Source organism: Sphaerodactylus townsendi, linkage group LG04, assembly GCF_021028975.2.
Source record: "Sphaerodactylus townsendi isolate TG3544 linkage group LG04, MPM_Stown_v2.3, whole genome shotgun sequence".
NCBI classification, from domain to species: Eukaryota; Metazoa; Chordata; class Lepidosauria; order Squamata; family Sphaerodactylidae; genus Sphaerodactylus; species Sphaerodactylus townsendi.
Window position 1 is genome coordinate 135935849 of NC_059428.1, and position 26351 is coordinate 135962199.

At 44.9% G+C, this 26351-nt stretch overlaps 1 protein-coding gene across 2 annotated transcripts in view; it reads right to left on the reverse strand.

Moving 5' to 3' along the window:
- VWA8 (von Willebrand factor A domain containing 8) overlaps positions 1-25077 on the reverse strand; it is a 114740-nt gene extending 89663 nt beyond the window's left edge. For both annotated transcript variants that reach the window (XM_048494282.1, XM_048494281.1), the window contains exons 1-7: positions 24938-25077; positions 16884-16961; positions 6750-6880; positions 4213-4323; positions 3849-4016; positions 2314-2478; positions 1005-1054 (exon numbers count right to left, since the gene is read on the reverse strand). In XM_048494282.1, coding sequence (XP_048350239.1) covers positions 1005-1054; positions 2314-2478; positions 3849-4016; positions 4213-4323; positions 6750-6880; positions 16884-16961; positions 24938-25058 — 824 coding nt within the window. In that variant the 5' untranslated portion in view covers positions 25059-25077. The remainder of the gene's footprint in view (positions 1-1004; positions 1055-2313; positions 2479-3848; positions 4017-4212; positions 4324-6749; positions 6881-16883; positions 16962-24937) is intronic.
- Between the last annotated feature and the right edge of the window lie 1274 nt (positions 25078-26351).

The window sequence follows — 26351 nt, forward strand, 5'->3', positions numbered from 1 at the left end:
AGTTGCAGGAATGGCTACTACTCCACTTGACTTTAGAAGCAGGTTACACAAGCTCGCAGGTCCCTCAGTGGCTTCTAGCTACGATGACTCAGAGGACAGTATGTATCCAAGTAATCCTCTAAACAGTGGTCTTGGGAGGGTTTGCTCTCCACCCCAATCTCATAGACCAGTGATGGCGAACCTTTTTGAGACCGAGTGCCCAAACTGCAACCCAAAACCCACTTATTTATTGCAAAGTGCCAACACGGCAATTTAACCTGAATACTGAGGTTTTAGTTAAGAAAAAATGGTCGGCTCTGAGGCGTGCGTTACTCGGGAGTAAGCTTGGTGGTAGTTGTTGGCTTTGAAGCAACCATGCAACTCTTCAAACGGGTGAATCATGACCCTAGGAGGTCATGCCCCATTGCCAGCAACCGAGATTACTCCCAGGTAAAGGATCGTGCTTTAGTTCTTTGCATGAAAATCAGTTGGGTTTAACAGCACTTAACAGGGCTACCTACACTGCTTCCCCAAAACTAGGTCTTAGGTTTAATGCTAATAATCAAGCCCAGCAGTCGAGGCCAGCCTAGATGTGTGTGTGTGTGGGGGGGGGGGAAGTGATTTTCCACCCCCCACGATGAACTCTGTGCGTGCCCACAGAGAGGGCTCTGAGTGCCACCTCTGGCACCCGTGCCCTAGGTTTGCCATCACTGTCATAGACCTTCAAGGGCATGATCCAGTTGGACAGTCTGTGAAACAGGATGCTGGACTAGGGGGACCACTGGCCTGATCCCACATAGCTACTTATCCATAGTTTTATACCATCCCTACTCTGCGAGGTAAAGCAGAAGCAAAATTCACTTAATTGCCTAAGCGAGCTATTTGAGTTTCTGTCCCTCATGTCCTAACCACGCCACAATCCATTGGTTTTTCAGGTAATCCGTATGACATTCACAGTGACTCTGCAGGCAAGACACCAGGAAATTAAAATTAAAAACCCTTGTACAGCATTTTAATGTATTTACCTCTCTGTTGCAACATTAGGTCCAGCACGATATAACGCTGCAAGATGATCCTAAAACAGAGCACAATATCACATATCAGGCTACAGTGCTTTACTGTACTAGAGCCATGGTGTTCTAGAATAATTGCGTAGACCCATGAACTCCAACATGGTGCGCTCCATGAGCTCCACAGCACCAGTGCATTTCATGGCACCCCAAAACTCAACAGCCTTGTATGGAACAATGGAATCCAAGGAGTTTAAGGTCAACTAACAACTAACACACGAGCAAAATGCTGAGCCCACCCTGGACTGGTGTATCTGAGCCGTGTGTGTTGTAAGAACATAAGAACATAAGAAAAAGCCTGCTGGATCAGATCAGAGTTCATCTAGTCTAGCACTCTGCTACTCACAGTGGCCCACCAGGTGCCTTTGAGAGCTCACATGCAGGATGAGAAAGCAATGGCCTTCTGCTGCTGCTGCTGCTCCCAAGCACCTGGTCTACTAAGGCATTTGCAGTCTTAGATCAAGGAGGATCAAGATTGGTAACCATAGATCGACTTCTCCTCCATAAATCTGTCCAAGCCCCTTTTAAAGTTAACCAGGTTAGTGGTCATCACCACCTCCTGTGGCAGCATATTCCAAACACCAATCACACGTTGCGTGAAGAAGTGTTTCCTTTTATTAGTCTTAATTCTTCCCCCCAGCATTTTCAATATATGCCCCCTGGTTTTAGTATTGTGAGAAAGAGAGAAAAAATTCTCTCCGTCAACATTTTCTATCCCATGCATAATTTTATAGACTTCAATCATATTTCCCCTCAGACGTCTCCTCTCCAAACTGAAGAGTCCCAAACGCTGCAGCCTCTCCTCATAAAGAAGATGCTTCAGTCCCTCAATCATCCTCGTTGCCCTTCTCTGCACTTTTTCTATCTCTTCGATATCCTTTTTGAGATGTGATGACCAGAACTGAATAGAGTACTCTGTTCTGGGGATAATTAGGAAAGGAGTTGATAATAAAACTGCAAGGATTGTCATGCCCTTATATAAAGCCATGGTGCGACTGCACTTGGAGTACTGTGTTCAGTTCTGGTCGCCACATCTCAAAAAGGATATTGAAGAGATAGAAAAAGTGCAGAGAAGGGCAACAAGGATGATGAAGAAAGGAAGAAAGGAAGACTTTCCTTCAGAGTCCAGAATCAATTTTTAGTATGCCATCTCAGTACAGAACGCACAACACCAATTATGAATTAATGTTTTAAGATTAAAGATGTGTAAATGCAGAACGTAAAAGCTTTGTGCAAAAGATCACAGATTTGTAACATAACTTACCTTAAAGGGAAGATAGTAAACATCTCTAGCTTGAAATCTAGACCGAAGAGGTGGGTCTAATGGATTACCCAAATATCGGGGTACAGGAAGGCCCAGGGCAATCACTCGGAAGTCTTCGCTGACTCGGACAATTTTCCATGTATCCAACTCGGCCTTCTTGTGTTCCTGAATAAAATAAGAATCCAGCAGGATCTTCAGAAAAAAGATGGAATTTCTCAACTGGATGCCACCAATGACGTGAATTTGGAAACCTGGGGATGGCCCCATCATAATTATCAACACAATGTAAATATCAGCACACTATTTCGTGGAGTGGTTTTAGTATTTTTAGGAGCTACGTTAGCAAACCAAACCCAGTTCCTGTTTGCTGCATTTTCTCAATGTAAACCTCAGAAAATGTAAGAACTAAATTCAAAGCTCCTCCCCACTCTTTAAACAAATCACTGAGTCGCCACTGTTCTTCTGGCAGAAGCAGTCAAAAAGGTTATCTCTGGCTTTTCACCAAGGTCTATCCATTAAAACCCTGTAAAGGTGTGGCTAGCTCAAGACTTTGAAACAGCTGCAATTTGCACACAAGGCCAGGACCTTGAAAGGTAACATACGCTCTATTGTATGCATCTTTTAAACTGGGCGTTTTGATTCGTAACTTGCTTATGCTAGGTCCAAAAGGACTGATGAACACAAATGGCAAATTATATACCTGCTAATTGCCAAGAGATGCAAATTTCACCATAATTACTGAAATGTATTTCATATTACGTTGCCTCAAGACTATCCTTACAGCAACATTTTTTTTGGACTACATCCACTGCAGTGCAAATTCTGGATGGGTGACAGGAAGCTCAGAAGTTTTCAGGAGCCTCTAGCCACACTTCTTTTCAAACAGTCTGAATGGTGAGAGGGAAGCAGGTGAACTGGTACTCTCCAACTCCTACAAGGCAGACAGGATCCCACGGCCAGGAAACGGCTTTTCTTATAAAAGCACAAAAAGCAGCTATACCCGTGGTGGCGAACCGTTGGCACTCCAGATGTTATGGACTACATTTCCCACCAGCCCCCTGCCAGTATGGCCAATTGGCCATGCTGGCAGAGACTGATGGGAATTGTAGTCTATAACATCTGGAGGGCCAAAGGTTCGTCACCACTGAGCTATACTATTTAAAATTACGAGAAGTGGGAAAATTGACTACAGCAGTCATAGAGCCCCTGCAGGAAGAAGATACACCTGATCACGGCAGGCCCAAAGACCAAAGAGGTTATTAAGTACTCTGGAAAACACACCTTCCACTGAAGCCAATCATACATAAATGTGTAACAGCATACGGCCCTGACAGTTGGGGGCAAAACTATGGAGGATTTGCAGTGAGGGAAAGGTCAGTGCCTTGCAACAAAGTAAACAGACATCAAAAACCAAGCCTCATATGCACAAAAACAAGGCTTAGCGAGACCCACCTTCAGCACCTTATATGCATTCATTCCAATTACAAATTATCTGCTGGTGAGAGAAATGTGAGCCGTCAGTTCATTCATAGTACCTTCAATAGTTTGTCATAACGTTCTGCAGACACAAGGAAACGTCCATCTTCGAGTTGCATTTCCCTGTTCTCCAGCAAATTGTTCAACACAGGCAAGACGTTCCGCTCTGCCTTCTCCAGTCCTTCCAGAACCAGGATTCTACCTTCTGTAGCTGCACGGACTGCACACTGGGAACCCAAACACATCGGCATAAGTAGCAGCAGAAGTAGCTGATGGAACACAGAACCCAAACCGCAGGCTCTGCTCCCGAACTGGATATTTGGCTTCTAAATACCTTCTTTCAGTCACTCCCTGGCTTTCTTCAGCAACCAACTCTCTTCCGTTTGCACATGAAAGCAATGGGTCGGCCCTGCTGCTGCTCACCTGATCAACATAGTAGGCTGTGCCAGCTCGGATCTCTCTCCGCTGTTTGAGATCAGTTTCTGTTGTGTCCCTGGAGAGGGCTATGTATTCCACCTCTCGCTTTGTCAGCTCCTGTAAGATGGAGTACAAGATTACAGAATGAAAATCCCACCTAAGAACAAATATCTGAGATCAGTGGTGGGATCCAAAAATTTTAGTAACAGGTTCCCATGGTGGTGGGATTCAAACTGTGGCGTAGCACCAATGGGGCTGGGCGGGGCACGACGGGGGCAGGGCATTCCTGGGTGGGGCGTATGGCAAAAGGGGCGCCCAGCTGCTGCGCCGGTCGCTTGGTGACGGGAAGCGAATACGCATGGCGCCAGGCTGTACACAGGCCGGTGCACCTCACCTGCTAGACTTTGCTTCCAGTTCTCGCGTGCTTTACTGCTGAGAGGAGGGGCATCACTAAGGCCAAATCACGTGGCAAAATCACCAATTAGTAACCCCCTCTCGGCACACACAAATAATTAGTAACCTACTCTCAGGAACCTGTGAGAACCTGCTGGATCCCTCCTCTGCCTGAGATTAAGGTAGATCATTAGGTGCAGCTTCAATTAGCAGGCTTCACCGTTTTTCAGCACACCTGCATTATTTCCCCCAAATACCTTCCCGCAATAAAAGTCATTCAGGTGGCACAATTTAGGTGGATTCTGCACGGGCCAAAAACAGCTGTGTGAAAATGGTGGGAAAACCCTTTTATACCGTTTTAAACCCTTTTACACCATTTTCACGCCGCTGTTTTTGGCCCATGTGGAATCTGTCTTAACCAGTCTGGCTCCTTGCAGAAAGCAAAGGCTTGTGTTGTGTTGTGACTGGCCTGCGTGGGAACCGAAGTGAAGCCACAACCTTGCACAGCCTCCGACAGACATCCCATCAGGACGTGAAGCGATCCCCATAAACAGTTTTATGCCATGAGTATTATTTCAGAAAAATAATATTTTACTTCTACTGCCCCTCCACTTGTTTTCCTTGGAGACAACGTTCAGTTGTGAGCAGGTGTTTATCCAGTAACAAGGACAGCACACGAAATTGGGGGTGGGGTGCCAACCAGTCAATAAAACTCTTATCACTTGTTTTATGGGGCGATTCAAAACAGTTATATTTTATTGCCAAGAATGCAGTAAAATACTTGAAAGCAGCTGCACTGTGAAATCAAACTTGGAGGTTATACATTTTTTTTAAAAAAGGTTTCCCACATTTGACATAAAACCGGAATCCTGCTCCGCATGGACGCAACCCAACCTGCTGAGCATTATCTCAGCAGAGACCTATTTTATTCCCCACTCCTCCCTGTGTATTGCCACCATGCCGTGTCAGTATTCCACAGGTGCCTAAAGGCTCAAAAAGGTTCAGGACCTATGAGGTTCTCTTAAACTCAACAGTGGGATGCCGTGCTGCCAGCACACTGGGTCAAGTCCAATGCTTTCCAATTGCCCTGCAAATTAAGTTTTTCATTCACTTTACTTCTCAGGATTATAGCAGTTCAAGTAAGACCATTCTGGAAAATCTGTGTTTCCCACGACCCCTCTGGACAGGCATACCAGGAAAGACTGGGAGACCATACACAGCTTCTCATTTTGAAAAACAGCTTGAAGTAACTATTTTAAAAACTGGGTTGGATGCAGACTAACTGGGCAGTTTCCATCAGCTCCCCTTGCCACTGCAGACACCCCTCCGCCATGCCATTCTTCAGGGTCCTGTTTCCCCTCGAGCACAACGTTCTTCAGAGATCAGTAGGAGAATGGCTGGAAAGTTCCATTCTGCTAATGGAGAAGTTCGTCAGTAGCTTCTTTCAGAATGCCCACATTTATTTACTCTTATTTTCACAGTCTACGGTGGTGTCTTTCAAACTGTTGCTTTGGCTGACGTGGCACAGTTTTATATTTCTATTCATGGAATTTTTAAAAAATGTGATTAGGGGACGTAACAAATAAAACATTCAATCTGCAACGAATTAAAAATTCAGTGGTACAGCAGTCCTGAATATGATTCAACCTTGGAAAAAGAACTAAACCGCTCTGGTTCACCAGATAGTTTTAGAGGGTAGCTTTGCTGATCTGCAGTAGAAGATCTGGATTCGAGTCCAGTAGAACTTTGTAGACCAAAACATTTTCTGGGGTATAAGCTTTTGAAAGTCAACGCTCTGCCAAAAATCCAAGAAGACACCTTCAGATCAAGGTGCAGGAAAAGAGATTCCACCTAAACATTTAGAAGAACTTCCTGAGGTAAGGCCTGTTCAACAGTGGAATTCGCTACCTCAGAAGATGGCAGACTACCTTCTTTGGAGGTTTTTAAACAGGTTGGATGGCTATCTGTTGGGAGTGCTCGGATTGTGTGTTCCTGCATGACAAGGGGTTGGACTTGATGATCCTTGGGGTCTCTCCAATTCTATGATTCTATGGCCTTCTCAGATTGGCAAACACAGCTGTGCAGGATTGCACAAATAGCATCAACTTGAATTCCCCAATGGAAATCTGGTATCTCCTCAAAAATCTTACCAAATATTGCATAGCTATAGACCGCCGCAGAGGCCCGGGGGGTCCTATAAGGAAGATGTCTTGGCCCAAAAGGTCCTTTTGCATGATCCATCGTAGATGCTGGATAACAGACTGAGCCAAAGTGTCTGAAACTGAATGAAGAAGGCAGTGTATACACTCAGGGGTCTTGGCAGAAAAGCTTTAAAGACAGATGTTTCTCCACTTGGCTGGCAGAAGCAGCGTGCTCCCCGCACCTTGTTCCCCCTTAGCAACGATTCTAAAACAAGCGCACACAATTTAAAGCATCTTGCTCCTTTTAAATCAGAACAAAAATACCAATAACTAAGCACATTTCACCAATGCAAAAATTGCTTCTAAACTCACACATGCTTCAATGCCTGAAAATTAATGGCCTCCAAAATGCCCTGTCGTGAACAGGCTTGTTGCGAGCTGAGGGCCCTGGCTTCCTTTATGGCAGAGGTCTTCAAACTATGGCCCTCCAGATGTTCAGGAACTACAATTCCCATCAGCATCTGCCAGCATGGCCAAGTAGCAGGGCTGATGGGAATTGTAGTTCCTGAACATCTGGAGGGCCATAGTTTGAAGACCCCTGCTTTATGGTGTCAATTCATCTCCTGTTGGGTTGTCTTCTTTTCTTGATCTTGGTCCTCATTACACCATTATAGTTCCTGAAAATTCTACTGCTCAGAAAATTCAGGCTGTTGGTCATGAAGGGGGGAGGGGCAGAGGAAGTAAAGAAGTAAGCAAGGCCAGTGTGGAGAGGTCCTGCAAAAATGTGCACCTTCTTGTCCACATGGCACACAAGCACACTTTGCCAGCAGCTTCCCAGAAAGGTCAGAAGAGAAACAGGGCTGAAGCCAAGTAAGGGTGAAACGAAGAAGGTGAAACGAAGAAAGTGGAGGACTATGAGACAACGTTTCATGGATAGTCTAAATAACCTGTTCCAGTTTGGAGGTCAAACCACAGCAACACCTCCACATAAAAGAATTCAAAACACACTGTTACACAGTGGACAACCCTATGGCTTGTAGGAACTTGTAGGAAGTGGAGAAAGGGAAAACAAATCAACAGAATTAATGGGCATTCGACTTAATAGCAGATAACAGCCCAATCTAACCCGATCTCATAAGCTAAGCAGAACCAGCCATGGTTAGAATTTGGATAGGTGATCTCCAAGGACTACCAGGGTTGTGACATGGAGGAAGGCAATGGCACCACTCTCACAACCAACGTCTCTTGCCTTAAAAACCCTAAGGGGTTGAAAAGTCATCTGTGCCTTGATGACAATTTCTACCACTACCAATCAGAGCATACAAAAAAGTCTTGACATAGCAACATATGACATAGTCATAGCAACATATCATCATACCGACAACAGTATCCATCACATCACCCCCTTACTCAAGGAAAGAGACCACTGTAACAAAATAAAGCAGGGATCCCCTCCTGTGGCAGCCATTTTGTGGTGCGACCATCACTCAGTGTCAGAATTCCAGGCTCAAAAAGTTTGGGGACTCTACAATAAAGAGTCTTGCCTCAATGATAGACTGTGGTGGGATGGATCCCACCCCCTCCCACACACAGACTGAAATGCCTGTGCACTAGCAGCCCTCAGAGCCACCCTGTCTGACTCAGTATAATTAATGGGCATTCAACTTAATAGCAGATAACAGCCCAACAACCACACCTCTCAAAATGATGCGTACAAACAGAAATACATTCTCCGAAGGCAAAGTCTAGATAGGTGTCTAGATATGTGACCCCAAACGTTCTGCAATCAAAGCCCCATTGCTCTGTGCATTGACTGTTTGTCTGACTTCACTGCTTTATCCTGTAAATGGCCTCGAGTTTAAGTCAGGAACATGGACTATAAAAAAAGGAAATAAATTAGTCAAATAAATAAAGCCAGTACACCACTCACACGATAAAGGCTTTGCAAGAGGTGTCCCTCTCAGAGCCTGAGGCAGGGCAATTGCCCAACGAACTCCTCCACAATGCAAGAAAATAGTCCAAAAGCACAGCACAGATCCCGGGAGGGCCAGGCAGCCTCACGCTCAAGGGCCAGAGTCCAAGCTCCTGCTACGGCGCCTCCACACAGCCATTCTCTCAAAACAACACCACAACAAGCTCACTAGGAATCAAACACAAGCCACAACAGGAGGGCGTATGCTACTGCAAACGACACAAACACTACCTATCACAACCCAACAGCCTATAACTGCAACAAATGTGGTCACTGTTGGGCTGCACATCTTACCGTGACTTGCCCCTGGAAATGCCAGCCATAGAGGTGGGCAAAGCGCTAGGAACAAAAACTACCAGACCACGGCCATGCAGCCCAGAAGACCCAAAACAGTCAGTTGATTCTGGTTGTCAAAGCCTTCAACAATATGCAGTCACATTTTGTTTGTTTATTAATTATATTTAGACCTGAGGGCTGCCCTCGTCATTCCTCCTGCCCACTGGCCCATGGGCTGCTCGACTACCCTGAGGCAGAGCCTTAAAGGCATTAACTGTCAGTCGGCTTACGACAGGGTCCAGGGGTTCGGTGCTGTACACTGCATCATTTATATGCCTGACAGTATGTCTGCCATGCTAATCAAATGCTTGCTGCTTCAAAGGCAGTTAGGTAACCCTGACTGGAGGTTGGTGAGCTTGAGGGCAAGATGTCATCATATTGGCCCCAACGAGGAGTGCTGCAAGGTCAGGTTGCCAGGCAATATGATAAGGCAGATGTCTCCACTGGACAGAATTAAACCTGAGGCTTTATGCCTAATAAAGGTTTACTGTACTGTAAACCTGAGGCTGACTGATTCCCACTGACATGAAAGGGGGAGTGGGGCTATTAAATTCCTAACCTTTTCCCCATGCTTTAGAACTGGCTTGAAGAAGCTTGTGTTCATGTCTGTTCCATTAAGAAAGGGCGATGACCCAAGACACGAAAGTAAAAATAGGTTCAATTCCAGTTCCTGGAGTAGGTAACTGACCTAGCCCGAAGCCATTGTTGTTCCCCACTGCAAACCAGCTTGATCCCAGCCTCGGAGGGCGGAACTATCCTGTGCCTCTTCGCTGCTCCGCCAGTTCGGAATGGCTACTGTTCTAATGCGCCATGTTCCATCTATCCTCAAGCACACGCTATAAAAAAAAAAACTGCCACAGGTATGGAGGGACGAAGGTGGCGTTTTTTTATTGGGCAGCTGTAACAAAGCATATTCAAAACACTCAGCTGCCGGATTAATAAATGGGGGACTCCCTGGCACCAGGAGGAATTCCACGATTTTACTTCTCTCGGAATCAAGCTGAGTTACAGCGTGGTTCCCTGAAAAAGTAGTAGTTCCCAATTGGAGTCGGAAATTTGACTGTTACACAGGGCAAAACTGGTACAAAACCATATCGATCCCAGTGGTTGTGCGGAGCACTTAGGTCCAACGCAGCTCGAACTTAGGTCGATAACGCAAGTGCAGAATCGACCAAAGAGAGTCAACAACAGAGTCTGTTTACAGGGCAAGAATTGTAGACCTAACACAGGGCTTGGTAGAGTATGCTGTTATTTGGTATTCCAGCTCCTCCTGTTTATTTATTGATTGATTTGATTTTTGTCCCACCTATTTCTAACCGTCGACCCCAGGTAGGCTTACAACATGTTCAATTAAGATTACATATATAAACAACAAAAACTATCATTAAATAAAAAACAAGGCGCTCTAACATTTAAATGGAAGGTCAGTAACTCACAATGAGGCATGGAAGGAATAAGCGGTAAGAATTCAGCAGTAAATAAAAGAGGGAAGGGATGCTGTGGAATTGCATCAAGTCCTACAGGGCCCAGAATCAGTTTCAAGAATAACCCGAGAGTACATTTTAGTAGTTTAACCCTTCCACCTTATTTGCATCAGATGACTGTCCCAACATATCGGAGGGCTTTTCTCTCTGCTGTTCTGGAAGGTAGGGTTATATTACTCAGACAGATTATGTAAATGTGAGTCTGAGACAAGTGAAATTTTGTCCCATATTTTAATTGATTGTGTGTGTGACAGCTTTGCCTTTGGGAGATACAGCCAACAACAGTGTCCCCAGGTTCCCTTGTTGCTATACCTGATCCCAGCTGTTATACCTAAGCTGTGGTTAAAATTTTGGCAAAAATAGCTTCTATCCAAGGACAGAAATGGGTGCTATTTGTAAGTGGTTCTGACCAAGATGGCTGGATCATTGGATCGGTACATAAATAATTATATTCATAACTTGCTTTTCAGTGGCTTACAATTAAAAGCAATAAAAATGTGTATTTCAAATAATAGTGGCAATTTCCTCTCAGGGTCTTCTCATTCCTGGCAACAGCAAAGATGCCAATGACTCCAGTTGTCTGACCAAGCCTCCAGCTGACCGGGCTGTTGTGCAACTGGTCTTCCTACTCTCCATTGGAGGTTGTGCTAATTAGCAACACTGCTGTGAAACACTGCATGGAAAGCTGGGCCTGGAACATACAGTGCATACCATGGCCACAATTCTTGACCTTTCTGGTACTGGTATGGAATTATGGGATGCCTGTAGGCCTTCCCACAGAGCTGTGTATGATAACGCTCTATGGAAGAGAATTACAGAAAAATGTCTGGAACTCAGAAAGCAGTGTGAAAAGGTCGAACGGTTGTGCAGTGCACTGGTTACAGTTCCAGTAGAGTCTGATCCCCTTGCTTGCCCTTCTAGCTCTTTTTTCCTAAGCATATGGTACTGCCCAACTTGCACTAATTCAAGCCCAACCACTGTATCTTATTGGAGGACACAGGAGGAGAGTTAGGAGCCCGAGGGAAGTTTTCTTACTACATAATCAAGCATTGCTGGTACTTTTCACATGAATCAGTGCAACTATTTTTAGTTATGGCTTTAAGGAAAGAAGTTGGATCAGACTTTAGAGATGCCTAAAATAGAAACAAAATTCAAAAAGGGAAAACAATCTGTCACGCAGAACAGATCACAAACACTATACAACATACAAGAATTCTCAAGAGCCTCGAGGAGTGGGTATCACCATCTGGATATCAGGCATTCCAGGGCTCTGAAGTCCTCCTGGTCACATTCTAGTTACTAGCCGCCCTCCCCTCCTCCCCACAACATGTACCCAGCATTTTTAGCTCAGAGGATTCTCATGCTTTATTCCGTGGCCATAAAATGGTGCTATTTTCTTTATGTGGAGCAAAGAGATCACAGAAGGACTTGTAGACATGACTTAGCAAATAACTTTGAATGGAAAGTTCTAACAATACTAATACTCTGGGTACAGCCGTCAGGTCATTTAATCATTACTACTTGAATGCCACCAGAAACGTTTCCTTGTCCCAACCTTTTGCCACCTTTCACTTCCACATGTTGGATCTTTCTTACAACCAGGTGTACACACATCTGCAGGGAGGGGCTGGGCTCAATGGCAGAGCATTATGTGAGGGAGGGAACATAAGAACATAAGAACAAGCCAGCTGGATCAGACCAGAGTCCATCTAGTCCAGCTCTCTGCTACTCGCAGTGGCCCACCAGGTGCCTTTGGGAGTTCACATGTAGGATGTGAAAGCAATGGCCTTCTGCGGCTGTTGCTCCCGAGCACCTGGACTGTTAAGGCATTTGCAATCTCAGATCAAAGAGGATCAAGATTGGTAGCCATAGATCGACTTCTCCTCCATAAATCTGTCCAAGCCCCTTTTAAAGCTATCCAGGTTAGTGGCCATCACCACCTCCTGTGGCAGCCTATTCCAAACACCAATCACACGTTGCGTGAAGAAGTGTTTCCTTTTATTAGTTCTAATTCTTCCCCCCAGCATTTTCAATGAATGCCCCCTGGTTCTAGTATTGTGAGAAAGAGAGAAAAATTTCTCTCTGTCAACATTTTCTACCCCATGCATAATTTTATAGATCCCCCAACCATATCCCCCGCTCAGACGCCTCCTCTCCAAACTGAAGAGTCCTAAACGCCGCAGCCTTTCCTTCTGCTGCTGTGCTCCAGTCCCTCAAATCATCCTCGCTAGTTCTTCACTGCACTTTTTCTATCTCTTCAATATCCTTTTTGAGATGTATTTAATTAAGAAACCCGAACTGAACACAGTACTCCAAGTGCAGTCAGCATTCAATGCAAGCTTTATATAAGGGCATGACAATCTTTGCAGTTTTATTATCAATTCCTTTTCCTAATTATCCCCATGGAACTATCACAACTAAGACTTCCAAATCCCTTTCCTGGTCTGTGACTGACAGCAATGGACCCCTGTAAAGTGTATGTGAAGTTTGGATTTTTTGCCCCTATGTGCATCATCTTTTGCATTTTGCTACATTGAACTGCATTTGCCATTTCTGAGCCCACTCACCTAATTTATCAAGGTCCGCTTTGGAGCTCCTCGCAATCCTCGTGGTTCTCACCCACCCTACATAATTTGGGTATCATCTGCAAACTTGGCCACCACGCTACCCACCCCTACTTCCAGGTCATTTACAACAGGTTAAAGAGCACTGGTCCTAATACGGATCCTTGGGGGACACCACTCCCCACATCTCTCCATTGTGAGTAACTCTCCCACTTACACCCACTCTTTGCTTCCTGTTCCTCAACCAGTTTTTAATCCATAGGAGGACTTCCCCTCTTATTCCTTCATTGCTGAGTTTTCTCAATAGTCTCTGGTGAGGAACTTTGTCAAAAGCCTTTTGGAAATCCAAGTAGACAATGTCCACTGGTTCCCCCTTATCCACATGCCTGTTTACATCCTCAAAGAACTCTAGTAAGTTTGTAAGACAGGATTTGCCTCTGCAAAAGCCATGCTGACTCTTCCTCAGCAGGTCTTGCTTTTCTACATGTTTAATAATTTTATCTTTAATGACAGATTCTACTAATTTACCAGGAACAGATGTCAAACTGACAGGCCTGTAATTTCCCGGGTCCCCCCTAGATCCTTTCTTAAAGATTGGTGTGACATTGGCCATCTTCCAGTCTTCAGGGATGGAGCCTGATTTCAAGGATAAGTTGCATATTAAAGTGAGGGAGACAGTATTCAAACAGATAGGAGTTCAAAAATGATAGTGATGGTAGTCCAAAGGTTATAGAGAGAACTGAGCGAATAGGTGAAGAAGGCAACAGAGGGAGGTAAAAATCCTTAAAGAAGCAACCAGAGGAAATGCATCATGGCCTTCAAGGTCTCTACACCAGTGCACACAGAATGGGAAATAAACAAGATGAACTTGTAAGAGAAAGGCTGAGAGTTTATCTCTTCTAGATCCCTACACAGTTTACAATTTGCATTGGATCTTCTACAGAAATTTCTCAGCTCCCACCTTGAATAACTGTTCATGTTTTAAAGTTTTTCATGTATACTTCAAACTCAAACTACAAACACTGAAATCCACTAACTTATAAAATATTTATTTCATATAGACTTCCAGTTTCTTCTATACCAAATGTTAACCCTTAAACCCTACACCTTCTGCACTTGGGAATTAAACATCAAAATGAAATTAAATCTTTAAAACCCTTATTAATAAACAGTCTCATTTGTCTCTATTAGATCTTAATTTAACAATCCATAACCTTCAAAACCACTAGTCATCACTTTATTTTTTTCTATTTTATATAGATATTATATCAAGGGTTTCCAAATACCGGCAATAATTGTCCTGCCCACTGATGTGGTCTTATTTTCTTCTCGTCTGAGTAGGCAATACTGCCTTTGATGGACCAATGGTCCAGTTCAGTATAAGGTAGCTTCATGCGTTCTTACATGAAGAATGCACATACGTTCACTGTAACGTGTGAACAAGGCTACTGTGGTTTACAATTAGGTCGAACTGAGAATTTCCCCAAAACCTACACCTTGTAAAGATGGCCATTTCCCCCCCCACCCCCGTCTGATTGAGATTCTACCAGTTGGAGGGATCTGAGGCTTGAATTAAAATGCAGACCTGGAACTTTCAAGGTCATTGTCAGGCCTTATTGGAGGCCACACAACAGGCTACGTTCTAATGAAACTGGCATTCACAGTACCCTTTATTCCCCACTGAAAGCCCCCTTCCTGTTTTTCCAAGAATTTGTGAAAAACAGTCTTTGGAGGCTCCCCAAGATCAGCGGCAGACAGCAAGAGAGAGAACCACCTGGCTTTTTGCCCCATGAGATAACGGATGGAATTCTTTTCTCATGGGACAAAGGTACCAGGCGAAGCCTACTTGTCTACAAAGTGTGTGAAGCCATAAAGTAAAGATCAAGGCAAGAATGCACAGACGGCAGTGGTAATATATAGCAGGCTGGTTACATATACCTCTAGAGCAGCATTGATTTGTTTATCTTGAGCCATTACATAGAATTGGGAATGGATCTCCATCGCATAGATGACATCCCCAACAGCCCCTTTCTAAACAAGATCCAAGAGCTGCCCCTCCCAAGAAAAGTGAAGCAATATTCCCACAGAACTTAAGACAGCATTTTATATTTATTACATTTCTATCCTGCCCTTCCTTTTAGGAACTCAGGGCCGTGTAAACAGTATGCTCTCTCTCTTTCCCATCCACCCCATCTCACAACAAGCCGGTAAGGTTAGTAAGGCTGAGTTACGATGACTGGCCCTGGCCTCCTAGCAAGCATCATGATGGAGGAGGGATTTGAACCTGGGTCTCCATGGTTTAATCCAACACTCCACCCACCATAAAGTACATTCTCATTTATAGACACTATCAGTGGTGGGATCCAAAAATTTTAGTAACAGGTTCCCATGGTGGTGGGATTCAAACTGTGGTGTAACTCCAATGGGGCTGGGCGGGGCACAACGGGGGCGTGGCCAGGCATTCCGGGGGCGGGGCGTTCCTGGGCGGGGCTGTGGCAAGGACGCAGCCGCTGTGCCAGTCCTGGGCGGGAAACAAATGCACGCAGGCGCAGGCTGCCACGCACGCCAGTGCACCTCCTGCTAGACTGCTTCAAGTTCTGCATGCTACTGCTGAGAGGAGGGGCGTCACTAAGGCAAAAATCACGTGGCAAAATCACCAATTAGTAACACCCTCTTGGCACACACAAATAATTAGTAACCTACTCTTGGGAACCTGTGAGAACCAGCTGGATCCCACCTCTGGACACTATTCAACTGGACCCTTGGCTCCATCATCAACCAGAAGGGAGACTGAAACCAAGAAATCAGCAGGAAATGGAGAGTGGGAATGGCAGCCAGGAAGGAGCTAGAAAAGATTCTTAAGTTTAAGGACATGTTACTGGAAACCAAAGTTAATTCATGCCACAGTATTCCCTATTACTATATACAAGTGTAGAAGTTGGACAACGAAAACTGACAGGAATAAAGCAGGTTCCTTTGAAACGTGGTTGGAGGAAAGTTTGATGGATACTATGGACCACCAAAAAGGCAAACCAGTGACTTCTAGGTCAAATCAAAGCTAAAATGACTATATGGAGGCTATCACACTTGGCTACATTATGAGAAGATAAGTCAATGGAAAAGACAATAATGCAAGGAAATGTTGAAGGCAGCAGGAAAAGAGGAAGCTGTTAATTTGAGAGACACTGGCCGTTTCTGCACGGCCTCCGGTCGCCCCCACGCCGGGCGCAGAGTTTCGGCCGGGCGTATGGAGCCCAGCCGATATCGGAAGCGCATGCAGCAGGCGGGAGGTCGGCAGAAGGCAGGCGTTCGCCGGGATGCTGTTTTCCTTCCATATCACTCTGCCGCTGGCGGCGCAGCTTCATCGCTGCCCTCCGACTCCCTGGAGGTCGGGGATGCGCGGGCGGGCTGCATTCCGCAGACGCACGGCGGTGACACGGGAGGAGGAATTTTCCCCTGGGCGCGCAGTTCGCGACTGGCTGGCCAAGAGGGGAAGACGCTTTCCCAACAACAACCTGGTTAGCGCCTGAGGTCACTCTGGGGAGGAAGACAGGTCGCTGCTGCTGCAGCAGCGCTTGTAACGGGCTGCCTGGGCTGGGCAAGCAACATCACTCTCAGGCTGCTCGGTAGATGGGCCGCAGGTTCCACTGCCAACAGTATAGGACATTTTGGAGGACACTGATTCATAGGGTCACCATGAGTTGGAAGTGACTTGGCAGCATTGAACACACATATTCAACAGGGCCCCCTATTTTAAGCAAGATTTTAGAAGAATGAGGTTTCTTACTGTAGTTCCCTGGGACAAGTTCTGGGTTCTTTGACGCTTTGAGTTTAAATGACACTTCGCCAATGGTAACTGTATCACCTGAAATGCAAATTTTTTTACTGATTATTGCCTTTAAAAACTATACATTTAACAACAAAATGGAAAACATTTGCACATTCTGGTCACAGAGATAGCACTGACCATTTCTTGAACATAAGAACTAGCCTGCTGGATCAGACCAGAGTCCATCTAGTCCAGCACTCTGCTACTCACAGTAGCCCACCAGGTGCCTTTGGGAGCTCACATGAAGGATGTGAAAGCAATGGCCTTCTGCTGCTGCTGCTACTCCTGAGCACCTGGTCTGCTAAGGCATTTGCAATCTGAGATCAAGGAGGATCAAGATGCCCACAATGGATCAAGATTGGTAGCCATAGATCGACTTCTCCATCACTGAAATACAGTCCTTGATCTCTGATTTACAGCTGTAATGACAAACCTTCAAACAGACGGAAAAACTAGAATGTTCAGTGTTGGTTCACTTTCTGGAATGAACTCCAGACTTCTAAATCTGCCATTATTATTTTTGAAAATAAAATACATGTAATTCAGTATCTTTTGTTCAACCTACAATCTCTCAAAAAACCCCAGTTCATTTTTCCAAAATCACAATTTCATCCTGTAAAACCTTCATTTTACCCGATGCCAATACAAGGGAAGAAAGCTAGGAAATAAATTTTACAGCCCTTTTCCCTTCATACCTGCACATTCATTCAATGTGTCAGCATAAGTGATATTTCGGTTCATAGACAAATCAAAGCAGGAATGTACCCAGCAACTGCCCAACCAAAAAGTGACTGCCCACCCAGGAAGCAGCTTTTTAGAATACCTTTAAGAGTGCAAAATTTTTCTATTTTTTAGCTATTTTTCCTGCAAATATTACTTTTCTAAAATATTATTTAGATTTTGCCATTTGCCTCGGGCATTTTGCTTCTACTTCATCTGCTGGGATTTGCATTATCAGATATGTGACAGTAATTACAGATTTGAAGAACATTCTGGTGCCAATTTTTACTAAGGACACAAATTTCATCTCAGCTACTGAGATACTAAAATGTACATTTCGGACTTCTGTAAGACAGCAGCAAAGCTATTACTTTCACTAGAACCAGAATGATAAATCAGTAATGGAATCCTGTCAAAGTACGGAGAACAGCATTGTGTCTGAGCCACAACTGCCAAAAATAAGGGGGAGGGGGTTGTGAATGTTCACAAAGCAGTCAGCTCTAGCTTAATATACTTAAGAAAGAGCAGCAAATAAAAACTGGTCATATGAACATGTAGTTGCAAAGAAAAAGAGACCTCAGTGAGAAAAGGAGCAACTCGAGTCTCATTTATCTGATCTGAAAAGGAATACATCAGATACTGAAGAGATAAACAGATAAATATTCTTGGACCACTTTCTCTGGTCAACAGGGTAAGATGGCTCTATGCCAACAAATCCACGATTTCATCATCACTTCCACCACATTTTGACCAGTTGTGGACTATTATTGAGCTTCATGATAAATAATATGCTTATTACATTTGGTCACCCCAGACAGCCAACTGTTGTGGGGGGAAGGTTGTTTCACTACTGCCACCTTGACAATCTACTTAGAGGGCAACAAGTGACTGCAGCGGTCAGTCACCACTAATCTTTCTTTTAATGGTGCAGGAACAAATTGGAGATCCTGAAAAACAGTTCCAGGAAGGAGAAGCCGCAAGACAGCAAGGGGGAAAGGACTCTGACCTGCGAAGCAGCTGAGTGACAAGTCATGAGATGCCTTTGGTCTTAAAAGGCAGAAAGAAAATTCCAAGAGACAAACAGCCTAGAAAAGAAGGATGTGCTGGAAGACAAGAGATGAGGAAATTGCAGTCAAAGTGATTAGGATCATAACCTCAGCACATTACCAAAAAAAAAAAAAAAACTAAGAGGTTCAGGGGAGTTCATAGTTATGAAAGCTAAGCATGAAGCAAGCCTTCATTTCTTAAATAACGCAGAAATCCAGCAGCACCTTAAAGACTAACATTTATTTTATTGTGAGTTTTTGCAGGTCACGAAATAAATACTGTTAGTTTTTAAGGCGTGATTGGACCCCAGTTTAATTTTGCTACAACAGATGAACATGGCCAATATAGCTATTATCCTCCTTATTGGGAGCAGGCTTGAGAAGAGACCTGCTGCCTTGTTCCCTTTCAGGAAATCGTTTGGACTTGGTGGAAACTACATTTCCCAGGGTCTCCTGGGGAATGTAGTCCCCAGCAGGCCGTTTCAGCCTGGAAGGGAACACAGGCTAGCCCTCTTCTCAAGCCTGCTGCGTTTGTTAAAGTAAGTGTGGGGGTGGGGCGTCGCGGGGGGATCACTGACTCGCATATAAGTTGAGGGGGGCATTTTTCAGCCTTGAAAAAGGGCTGAAAAACTCGACTTATCCACAAGTATATACGGTACTTTTCCAACAACATAATATTCTACTGCATTTTGATGGGCAAAATGGAGGAGAGGCGAATGATGCACACCTCTTTGGGAAGAAAGGCAGGGTATTGTCAGGCCTGCGCCATCCTTGGCCTGGCAGCTTGCACGTCTGCCCCAACGCCACAGCCATTATCATTGCCCAGGGCAAAGGAGGCCTCCCCCCACTTGCATGTAACTAGTCAATAGAGCTTAAACGTTCACTCTTATCTGCCTTCCTTTGAAAGAGTGAACCGCCTGTCCGTAAACAATGCTTCGGTTCCCACCATTCTTTATAATGCTGATATTATGGGAATGTGAGGGTGGGGGGATTATGGGTAACTTACTGTAATTTACAGTAACTTACAGGTATATACCAGAACCAGAGAGCCAAACTTTAGTTTCGGCTCTCTGAGTCTTGGGCTGACACAGTTCCAATAAAGCTCTTAAAAACCTTGTTGAGTCTCGTTTGATTACCTGAGTAACAGATCCTAACAGGTATAAATGAATAAGATAACTACCCTAACCTGCTAGTGTTGGGTGACTTCAATGTCCACGTTGATTTGACCTCCTCTTTGGTAGCCGCTGATCTAGTGTCAACCATGGTGACGCTAGGTCTCTCCTTGGTAAACACTGGGAGTCCCATGCATCAGCACGGCCACACTCTGGACCTGATCTTCGCAGCAGGTATGTATGTGGGCTTATCCTCTATTGATAAGAGTGCATGGTCTGACCACTACGTCCTTAAGGCTCGAATAGATGCTGCTGCGCCCCTGTCTAGGCAATGGGCATATTTTAGCCCGCCCGCAGAGACTAATGGACCTGGAGCGGTTCCAAGAAACTCTGCTGGAGACCCCTCCCACTGGCATCACTCTTGATGGGCTGGTAGAGCTGGGATGCCAGGCTCTCTAAAGCCATCAAGGCTGTCGCCCCAAGGCGTCTTCTCTGCACCTGTGCCAGACTGGCTCCTTGGTATACCAAGGAGCTGTGACGGATGAAGCGGGAGTTGAGATGGCTAGAGCATGTGTGGCGGCGGGCTTTTGACAAAGGGACAAGACACTTGTATCGAGCGTTTATGAGATCCTACGAGGGAGCTGTGAAGGAAAAGAAGATAAGGTATTTTGCTTCTTCTATCGCAGCGGCTCACTCGCGCCCAACACGCTTGTTCAGTATAGTTCGGTCTCTTAAAACCTGATGAGAGCCAGTCTCAAGAGTGGTATTCGACAAGCCAAGATGAGTTATAAGAGGAAGGTTGAGGATTATTTTCATAATAACAATGTGAGGAGGGTGTGGCAGGGGATTCAACAAATTACTAACTCCCTGGACCCTAACTGGTGGAACAGGCTCCCCAAGGAGACCGGGGCACTGAGGGACCTACAAGGTTTCTGCAGGGCCTGTAAAACAGATATCTTCCGCCAGGCATTTGGCCAGCCGGGTTGATTCCCATGATATCTAGGCCTCCCGTGGGCACGATGGAGGGTGGGGAGTGGGATTGTCACCATCTGACATAGTTTGTTTTTTATCGTATGTATCTGTTTTTATTGTTTTAAGTTTTAATTGTATATGATTGTTGGATGTTCACTGCCCTGAGCCCTCTGGGGGAAGGTGGTCTAAAAGTTTAATCTATATAAATAAAAATGTAAATGTACGTTTGTTCAAAATCTGAAATCTCCGAAACTTCTTCACCAATTGGTTTGAAATTTTGACACAACATTGCATTCGAATACGCGCGTGTTTTAATATACCTACTATTAAACTATGATACAGGTGTCACACCTGTGACAGGTAAACCATGCTTTTAAAAAATAGCGCCATCTGGTGGACATTACATAAATTCCGATGTTGCCTGTGCTCTGGTTGCCTGTGCTCATATTCGTTTGGGACTATATTCTAACGTGGACAGTTTTCTCAACATCTACACCTCAAACTGACCATATTAAACAACTTTCTCTGACACACAGTATAATCACAGATCTTCGTTTTGAAGCCTCGCCAATGCAGACTGGGAAATCTGGCAGGGAAAGGTCAAATGGGCACAACAAATGCTAACAGGTGTCTGTTTCAAACTCCACGGAGACCTGCAGCTCCGGATACTAAGTTTCCCCCCACCTGTTGAGGAAGCCCACGGTCCCCAGCTGTGTTTCCTTCAGGCTCCCCAAGGTGTAGCTGGTGAAATCTGGGGGGGTAAAAGTACCACGGGGACCCCCCTCGCGTTGACTAAGGCCTGGTCTGTTTCAACAATGCAACATCCTCACTTCTCACAAAGTTCTTTTGTGACCACCGCGCAATTTAGTGACGTCAAAAGAGGATTCCAACGGATATCCCATTTCAATTTGAGAGATTGCAATTCCCAATTCGAATGCTGTTTGCAATCACCATCTGCAAAGCTCAGGGCCAATCTTTACAACTGTGTGGTTTAGATCTATACATGGATTGCTTCTCACGTGGTCAATTATATGTTGCGTGTTCCACAGTCAGCAAACCACACCATCTCTATATCTGCACAGACAATGCAACATCAAAAAATATTGTACACCCACAAGCATTGTTAAATCAAACATCTTAGAAACGTCTGCTTTCGTTTTTCTTTCTTTCCCATTTCACCAGACTGGGCCACAGCAACGCTTGGCCGGGTACCGCTAGTTATAAATAAAGATGAATAAAAATACATTATAAATAAACAAACATACCAAGGAGTAAGTCTGTGTAGAACTGAACTGCGTAAAACTGAGTAAACAAGAACAGGTTTGGTCTCGGAAATTTCTCTCTCTGAGAGAGAGACACATGCACAGCCACGCTGTGACCGCCTCTCAGTAGCCTTCTCAACTATCAACTACCGCTCAATCTTCCACTTCAAAACCCATATTCAGAGGCTATGAGGTCACAGTAAATGTTCAAGTCTTTCTAAAAAGCATCTCTCTCTTTAGAGTTATATAAAATGCCTGCCATTCAGCATTACTTTCCCGAAAATAGTTAAGTCTGCATGGTGCCACTCAGCTGGTTATATACCCAAAAAGGTTTGACAAGTGGTTGAAAGAAACTGATGCTCTATCAGTACCAGGATGTTCAAGTAGACAGGGTTAAGGTGTTGGCAGCAGGTTAAAACTTCTCAGGGCTGGAAACATCCCTGAGATTCACTACAGTCACAGAGACAATGCCAAGTAGTGTTCTAATTCTAGGTAATAAAAAATGTTATACATACAAAACTACACACAATAATGTGGAATTGGCCGCATTAAACCCAGGGGAATATTCTTCTGAACAAAGATGCGTAATCTATCAGGTAGAAAGTGATGTCAAGGTGCAGCTTATGGCAACTTCAAAGGGTTTTCAAGGCAAAAGAGGTTCCGGAGTCAGGTTTCCATTGCCTGACTCTGTCTAGCAACTTGGGATTTTCTTGATCTCCCATCCAAGGACTAACCAAGACCAATCTGCTTAGCTTTTGAAATTTACTACACATTAAAGCTTTCCAGTAGAGATTTAGTAGCAAATCTGATTTCAGTCTTTCAAGCAAAAATCCTGCCAGACTGCACAAACACTTGGGCAAATTGGAATGCTTCTTATGGTGGTGCCAGATAGGAAGCATGGGGAATCAACTGAAGCAACAAACTGTACAATCAACCAGTGGATTAATCTTGCTGGATCAATCTGGCTCTGCCGGCAACTGGTAATGGCTCTATTTGAGCAGTGACTCTCTAGCATTCACACCATTCCAGGAGGGAAATATGCAGTTTATCATTACAGACAGATTCTTGGGCTGCATGTGGTTCAGAAATTTAACAGTTTTCATAGCTAATCCATGGCTGTTCAAATAACCAAGCATGGTTCATTCTAAACCAGGACTAAGCCTGGTTTTGGAATCTCAACTGGAAGGGAAGAGATTCAGATGACATGACAAATAATGGCTTGCTGTGAAAAGTGTTACATTTTTGAGCATGGGCAATGGGATGATAGTTAGTGTGGGCTGCATTTTCAATTTTCTTCACTCCTTTATCCCATTTCTTCTTCAATATACTTTCATCTTGCATCTAACCAGCTAACTTCTAATGGGGATGAGTGGGTTTGTAGACTTTATCATTAACTTTATCATTTCCATTTTAAAAACCTTAATACACTTCAAGGCTTTATGTTAATACAGAGAAAAATAAAAGCTTCTCATTTAGTTTCCTCTTAGGTTTCCACACTGAATTTTGGCCTAGGATTTTTCCTGCTATGCTGGTGTATGCGCTACCCAGGACTGCCAACGTGACCAAAGAAAAAAGGATCATTACCAATAGAAGGTGCCAGTCTACACAGTCACTAGAGCCATGTCTGCACAGTTGCAAAAACTTCCACCTAAATTAATTAAAGCTTAGTCTCCAGAGAGTCCACAATTAGGAATAATAAATTAGGAATAATAAATGAAAATTAGGAATAATAAAAACTAGCGCAGCAAGTACCAGTGTAGGCATGACTTTGTCCTTCACTGAATACAAGGGAACAGTTGAGAATTAATTCAGCCCCCACCCCCTCTGAGACTAACTGTTCAGTACGAAGATTAAAAAGAACTCTAGTTCAGTTACTTACAAAATGTGTCAATGCTTGTAAAGAGCTTTCCCATGATCATTTGTGTGAGAACAGTAATCATCTTCCAACCATCAGGGAGGGAATTTATGCAAAAGGTGAGAGGCTGCGTCCCTCCCCCCCCCCCCAATTATAAATCACAAATTGCTAGCAGAGACACTTGTAAGCAGGTATACTAGCAAAAAAATGTGCCAGGGTTAGCTTCTGTTGACTGATTTGGAAGGCTTTTAATGAAATCTGCAACTTCCAAAGACAATCTTTTTCACAAACATGTAGGTGTCAATATAAACATGGAACAAGTTTGTATGTAAGGAATACATAGTCCTCAGTATGTATGTCCCCAGGCAAATATGTAAGACATGCATAGCCTCCAGTAATTCTGGAAAAACGCAGAGGTCAGCCCCAAGAATGCTGTAGTTATTTCATTGCGAAAAGCATTTTACAGAGCTTTATCGTTCTGTTCAGTTTGGTCAGAACTGATGCAAGAAAAGACTTTACCCTTTCCCCGCTAGCTGTTTACCTGCTGACAGCTGCTCCCCACCACCACGACCTGTGACCCTCCCCAGCACAGTTACCACTACCCTGGAGAGGGGAAACGTCTCAATAGAGACTTCCTGGCGTGTTATTTGCCAGGTGGTGTTATGGACCGCCAACGCCATGAAAAGCTGTCGCTGCCCCATTCCTTTACATATATGCCTCTACTAAAGGGGCAGGACATTGTCCTCCAGGCCTGTGGCAAACCTACCCCCACCCCTGCAAAGAGGGACGCGCAAAGACAAGAGAGAGCAGCTTTGGGGTGAAGGAGCGGGGTGTGTGTTGCCAGCTACAGGTTGCAAAAGTCCTGGGTTTTTGTGGGAGTCTAGAGAGGGCACAGAGCCAAAGCAGCCAGTCCCTCCAGGGCAGCTGATTCCCGTCCTCAGGAGGTCAGCTGCAATCCTCCTGGAGGCGGGAGGCTCCCTCCGGCTTAAAGGCGCTCTCTTTGCGCAGCCTTTCCAGGGCTGCGGGGCCCCCGGCCCGGGCCTACCTGAGCCCCCGCCGTGCACCGCCCTCCGCCGCGCCGCCGCCACCTGCTGCAGGAGCAACCGGACCCTCCTGGCCGGCCCGCCGCAGCCGCAGCCGCTTCCCCACACCAGCCGCGACTGCATGGTTCGGACAGCCGGCAGGGGAAGCGGTCCGGCAGCGCAAGCCTCCCGCCGGAAACTGCCTCCCGCTCCGGAAGGGCCGGGCCTGAGGGAGGGGCGGGAGCGGCGCGTGGGAGGGGCGGACAGTGACTCGAGTGTTGGACTAGTAGCTGGACGTTGCAGGTTTGAATCCCTCACTAGTCACATTCTCTCAACCTTGCCCACCTCACAGAGTTGTTGTGAGGATGAAACGGACAAGAGGAGAGTGGTGTAACCTTTGGGTCCCCATTGGGGAGGAAAGTGAGGTACAAAGAAAGTAAGCAGAGTTTCACCACTCTGAAATGTCTAAGGACTTCCGCAAAAAAAAAAAATCTGTTGTAAAATCTCTGAGAATTGCAGTATACAGTCCTTGGACAGGTGCCAACTCGTAAGTAACACCAAAGATTGGCATAAGTAGGGATAATAGTGCAACCTCTGCTTGTGGGTTCTGTGGGGCAGACCTTGGAAGGAGTTTGCAACAACTAAATTTTAAACAAAATGGTTTATGTTCTTTAACATATGACGCTTATCAAACATTAACATTTAACTTAACACACCAAGGTCCTATTCAAGTTTCATTCCCAGTCCTCTAATTACAGTCTGATAATGCCAAATCCATTCTTTCTGCTGGTGGTTGGCTCATGAAGATTTCAGAGGCTTGGTGAACTGGATTCAAGTTGATGAAGGTTTCCAAAAAAACTCTCACCAATTACATACACAAAACCCCTGAAACAATAAATTCTAACATTTACAATATAGCAAAAAATAAATAATTCCCTTCCCACTAGTTCCCAACAACATTGCAGTTGCAGCACTTTTAAACAAGGTACAGAGGCCATGTAGCACTCTTATATTTCCAGAGATGTTATGGCACTATCACTTCCCCCATCAGGCCCCCTCGCCAGCATGGCCAGTGGCAGCAGGGGCTGATGGGAATTGTAGTCCATAACATCTGGAGTGCCAAAGGTTCGCCACCACTGTGCTAAGGGCTATAAACATCAATCAAGGTCCCAGCCTGGTAGCCTTGCTTCCTCCAACTTCATGAGTTTCGCAGACTTCTCCTGCTTTCAGTCTCCACCCCTTTCTGGGTCATTACATTCTGAACATAGGGGTTACAATAGCACATGCACACCACACCTTTACACAACAGTACTTCTCAAGTGCACCTTTATACTGATGTAACCACATACCAAAGCAACTCTGTCCTTGAGTTATGGTGCCAGTGGACTCTTGCTTTGGTCTGCTCAAGCCTAATCCCATGGTTCTTCTGCACGGCCA